This window comes from Ipomoea triloba, chromosome 14 (assembly GCF_003576645.1).
Source record: "Ipomoea triloba cultivar NCNSP0323 chromosome 14, ASM357664v1".
Classification (NCBI taxonomy): domain Eukaryota; kingdom Viridiplantae; phylum Streptophyta; class Magnoliopsida; order Solanales; family Convolvulaceae; genus Ipomoea; species Ipomoea triloba.
The window spans coordinates 15525998-15530846 of NC_044929.1; the positions used below are offsets into that span (position 1 = coordinate 15525998).

At 38.2% G+C, this 4849-nt stretch overlaps 1 protein-coding gene across 1 annotated transcript; it reads left to right on the forward strand.

Moving 5' to 3' along the window:
- The first annotated feature begins 2778 nt into the window (after positions 1-2778).
- On the forward strand, positions 2779-3823 carry LOC116004009. The gene is made up of 2 exons (XM_031243950.1): positions 2779-2814; positions 3359-3823. Exons 1-2 carry the CDS (start codon positions 2779-2781, stop codon positions 3821-3823), a joined length of 501 nt encoding a protein of 166 aa, XP_031099810.1.
- Positions 3824-4849: the final 1026 nt, after the last annotated feature.

Consider the following 4849-nt stretch of genomic DNA (forward strand, 5'->3'; position numbering starts at 1 on the left):
CTCTCGGTGATCGACACATACATACCACCCCTAGTGGTTACTATCTTTTCTCACCTCTCGATGATCAACATGCATACCACCCTCGGTGGTCGATATTATTTCAACCGCTCGAAGGCGATATTATTCCGCTACTCGGCAAATGGTATTTTCTTAGCAAAAGGAAACTCATGATTGGAGAAGTTTTCCCCGATCCAGGACTGTGAGCTAATATCCATGGGTTATCTTCCACCAAATTGCTCAAATTGAACCCTTAACTCGGAAAGTTTTCACTTGGTCCTGAATCCTTGGATGTTCAATCTTCATACCGATAAGTTCTTGCGTTCTTTGCACTCCTTGAAAATTTGTCAATATACAATGCAAGATCCGTGCTCGTTACCTGACAGAAGACTCATTTGAAGATCCAGCCAAAGGAAGCAACATCATTGCATAAACAATTCAAGAAGATCCCTCAAAGTCCTAAAGATTGCGCTCATGGTTGTACTCTTTTTCCCTTAGCTAAGTTTTTTCCCACTGGGTTTTTCTTGGTCTAAGGTTTTTAACGAGGCAACCAGCGTAAATCACACCCCTTATACTCAACTCGGACTCAAGGGGCTCAACATGGACTATTAAGATGTTCGTAGCAAACACAGACTTGGTATTTGTTTTCTACTTTCTTATGCCATCACTTCATGAGCCATAAGAAAGTGAGGGACTAGATGTTGGATATGGTACTAAGGCCCATAAAGATATGAGGCCCAAAATATATGGTTATCCAGATCATACATGAAGCTCAATCAGAATTACAGCTCAGTCTAAGATCAACCCCGAATTAAATATTATTTGTATTGAATTATTGTATTGAATTATTATTGAATTATTGATGTAATATTATATTCCTGTGGGGTCAGGTCCTACACCTATATAAAGGACCCTAACCCTTCAAACTTATTCATTCGATTCATTCCCTTCAGAATCAATTCAAAGGCTAATCAAAGCCAATTCCTTCTTTCTCCTATTTTGATTTTCAATTCATTCTTATTTCCAACCATCAATTAGGCTTCCTATTTATCATTTTTGTCCTCCGTGATTTTATTTTACAGCAATTCAATTTTCATTTTAAGGTGGTGTTGGCCTGCCTTTGGCTACCCCGTAGTCATAAAACCAACATAAATAAATAAGTTTTGATTGGCGGTTCAAAATCGAAATTGGAATCGAACCGTACCGATTTATCAAAATAAGTGTTTGATCATTTTCACTATATATGACAACGGTTCAGTTCCGGTTCACGGTTCAACAATTATTTAATTTTATTTTTTTTTCAATTATGAATCTTAACTAGAACGGTCCATACTATTTCGGTATGATTGTTACAGTGTTTGGTTAGGTTCGAACCGAATCGTGATCATCCATACATATAAGTAATAATTTGTTAGAGAAGAAAAGTAAATGAAATAATTATTTTTAAGGGTAAAAATGCCAATTTAATATTTCAGCGGGAAAAACAACCAAAACACAGGGGAAAAAAGTGCTATATGCACATAACATAGGGGGAAAAAGTGCCATTTTCCCCTTTATTTATTGTTGAAATTCATTGCCATTAAAATGCTTTGCTAAGTCTTTTACTCTAGGAACATGAATATTGTACCTGACATTTTGCATTGATATAAAGTCTAATTTGCCAATCAATTATGTTGTTATCTTACAATTTTGTTTTGTGATTAATCGTGCTTTAATCTGGCCAATTTTAGCATAGCTTAATATGTCGAGGGAATTAACCGAGTAAATACCATACCTTTTAATTCCACGCTCAGTAGGATAATTGAATGAATAATTTGACTGTCTTTTCAAGTTGTTCATTTGGTTCCAAACCGGGTATTCCGTAGTTCTTTTAGGACCTAATGGGTTTTAATGGTTTGAATAAATGTTTTAGGCGTATGAACCGTTAAGGCACGAAACTAGCTCTGGACGCCATACAGAGTGGTTTTATTAATGAAAGAACGAACCTATAATGGATTGGCAATATTAGGCTTACAATGCGGAGTTAGTAAGGGTATTTGATTTGTGTTCCTAGGTTTCTCCAATTTGATTGTTTAGTTGATCTGATTACTGTGATTTCTCTATGCACTTCCCTAAATTTTGATTCAATTGCGTTGCATTTAAGTTGGTCTTTCTTTATTATTGGTAATTGATTCTAGCACTTTAAATTGTTAATTTCATTAGTTTAATTTTATAGTTTATTAAATTGCATTGTCTTTATTGCATTATTTTAATTCCATGTGGGTTCGACCCTTGCCTTTGCACACTATTACTACAGTGATTCGTGCACTTGCGAGGACATTATTAAAATTGTCCATCAGATGTTAACGAAGCTAGTCTGCTGATCAGCTGTTTGAGCTCGTTGTTCTCAGGTACTACTTTGTTTGTCTTTTTGTATTATGTTTGTATTGCTGCTCATCATTACATACATTATTTGTAATGCATTTTTCTTTTAAATTTTTTGGTTTCTTTATTTTTCTGAATTTATTGTTGTCTCATATGTCATATGTGTGTTGTTGACTTGTTGTTTTGCTTCCTTCCTTGAGTTCTATTTTTTACTACTATTTAGTGTTATGTCCCTCTTGTTCAGGGCAGCTGGTGTTTTATCTTGAATTCCTATAAACGCATCGAATTTTGCTTGCTTGGTCTTGTCTGGCCAACGGTAAGTGGTCGATTGTGGCATGCGTGATTACTTGTTGTGACGATATAGGGCGCGTCATTATATTACTAGACGACGTAATGGTGTGTGGGCATGTTATATGAATGTCATGGCCGTTGTCCAACAGTTTGGGAGGCCAGGTATGTTTTTGACAATGAATTGCAATCCGAATTCGCGAAGAGTTAGAAAATCCTATGTTGGTGCGTCCAAGAATAGGTCGGCCTTTGTGCGCGACGATTACACAAAAGTATGAAAGAAGAAATGGGTAAGGAAAATCTTGTTGTTAGCTGATTTTGTTAAACAATTATGGCAGTTTCTTAATTTGATGGTTAAGTTGACATATGTCTCCCTAGTCCTTTTTTTTGTCATTACGTTTGCAATATATTCCTATGCTTAAAAAGAATTTGTAGTAAGTATACAAGAAATTAAAATAAGTATAATGTAAAAATTATTATTCAATGGCATTAACAGTCTAGAAAAAAAAACAATGTGGCAGTTCTTCAATCAATAATAACTACCTCCAAAAATTTGTTGATTCCTGCAGTGATTGTGGCTTGCTGGACTCAGGTGCCTCAGGACCTAAGTTCACCTGCTGCCCATTTGCGGGAAATAGAGTGTTTCAAATGCGAAGACTTGATAGAGTTCTTTGGAATGTCAAAGCTCAGATGGACTTCCCTGAAATAGAGTGCTTCAAAAGTGGCAGTCCTACCTCGATTATGCTCGGATCATAACCCCATCCTCTTTATTGACGAAGCGGGGAGCCCTCCTAGCAGAAACCTACGGCTGATTCGCTTTGAAGCGGCGTCGCTGACTAGAGAAGATTACAAAACCATCTGGGAAGAGGCTACATTTGGTGGAGATCGGCCTTTTGAAGACATTATTACTAAGGTCACCCAGAAGAGTATGGATTGGAACCGTAACATGTTTGGCAATATTTTCAATCCTAAGAGACATCTGGATATGAGAATCTATGGGATTCAATGCGTGAACTTCAGTTCATCTAATGGCCTTAAGAAATTAGAAATACATGTGATTACTAAGCTTAATGATGTACTTGACCAGGAAGAAGCATTTTTGTTTCAAAAATCCAAGATGGACTTGGTTAGAGAGGGGGATAGGAACACCGTTTCTACCACAACGCAGCTTTGATCAGGAGAAATAAGAATCGTATCAGATTCCTAAAAATTCAGGGAGTTTGGACGAATGACCTCATTGCTTTGACTAACCACGTAACCGATTACTTCTCTTCATTTTTTTGCAGGGCTCCTGTAGGAGAAGAGGTGAACTTAGCTCCCATTGATGATTCTCAAAAAATCCCTAGGACCCAGGCTGATAGACTGGTCCATTAAGCATCCCTCGACGAAGTGAAAAACGTAACCTTCGGTATGAAAAGGTTTGGGAGTCCTGGTTGGGATGGGATCCCGGCGGTGTTTTACCAACATTTTTGGGGGGATATCGGTTTAGCTTTGAGTAATATGGTTAACAAAACTTTGACTAGTGGTTCGGTCAATAAGACTCTTCTGCAGGCCTTCATGACCCTAATTCCAACAAAGGATGTCCCCAAGTCGGCGGCTGATTTCAAGCCAATTACTCTCCTCAACGTAACCTTTGAAGTGATCTCTAAGGTCTTAGTCAATAGACTCAGACCGACTATGTGCAACCTTATTGGGCCTCATTAGAATAGTTTCCTCCTGGGGCGCTCTACACTCTACGTTGGACAATGTGAATTTAACCCAAGAAGTTGTTCACACCATGAATAACAAGAAAGGGAATAAAGGATTTATGATCTTAAAAGTGGACCTCCATAAAGCCTACGATAGTGTTTCCTGACCGTTCCTTAAAGCCACTTTAGTTGACTTTGGGTTCTCGAGACGTTTGATTGAGCTCATCCTATTTTCGTTACGCGAAAGCCATATCTCTATCCTATGGAACGGGGGTCGTCTTCCACCCTTCAGCCCGGGTCGCGATCACTGCCAAGGGGACCTTCTTGCTCCCTACCTCTTCAATCTTATTATGGAAAGACTGTTGTATGATATCCAAATTAAAGTCAATTCTGGCCACTGGAAACCAGTCCGCATCTCTAGAGGATGCATTGGCATCTCTCACCTCTTCTTTGCGGATGACCTCATGCTCTTTGGTGAAGCGACTGAACAACAAGCTAAAATCATGATAGAC

Bases quoted from the DNA above. Each gene is read 5' to 3' on its own strand.
- LOC116004009 (XM_031243950.1), top strand. From the start codon at position 2,779: ATGTCATGGCCGTTGTCCAACAGTTTGGGAGGCCAG. The intron at 2,815-3,358 runs GTATGTTTTTGA...TCCCTGAAATAG, and splicing joins CCAACAGTTTGGGAGGCCAG to AGTGCTTCAAAAGTGGCAGT.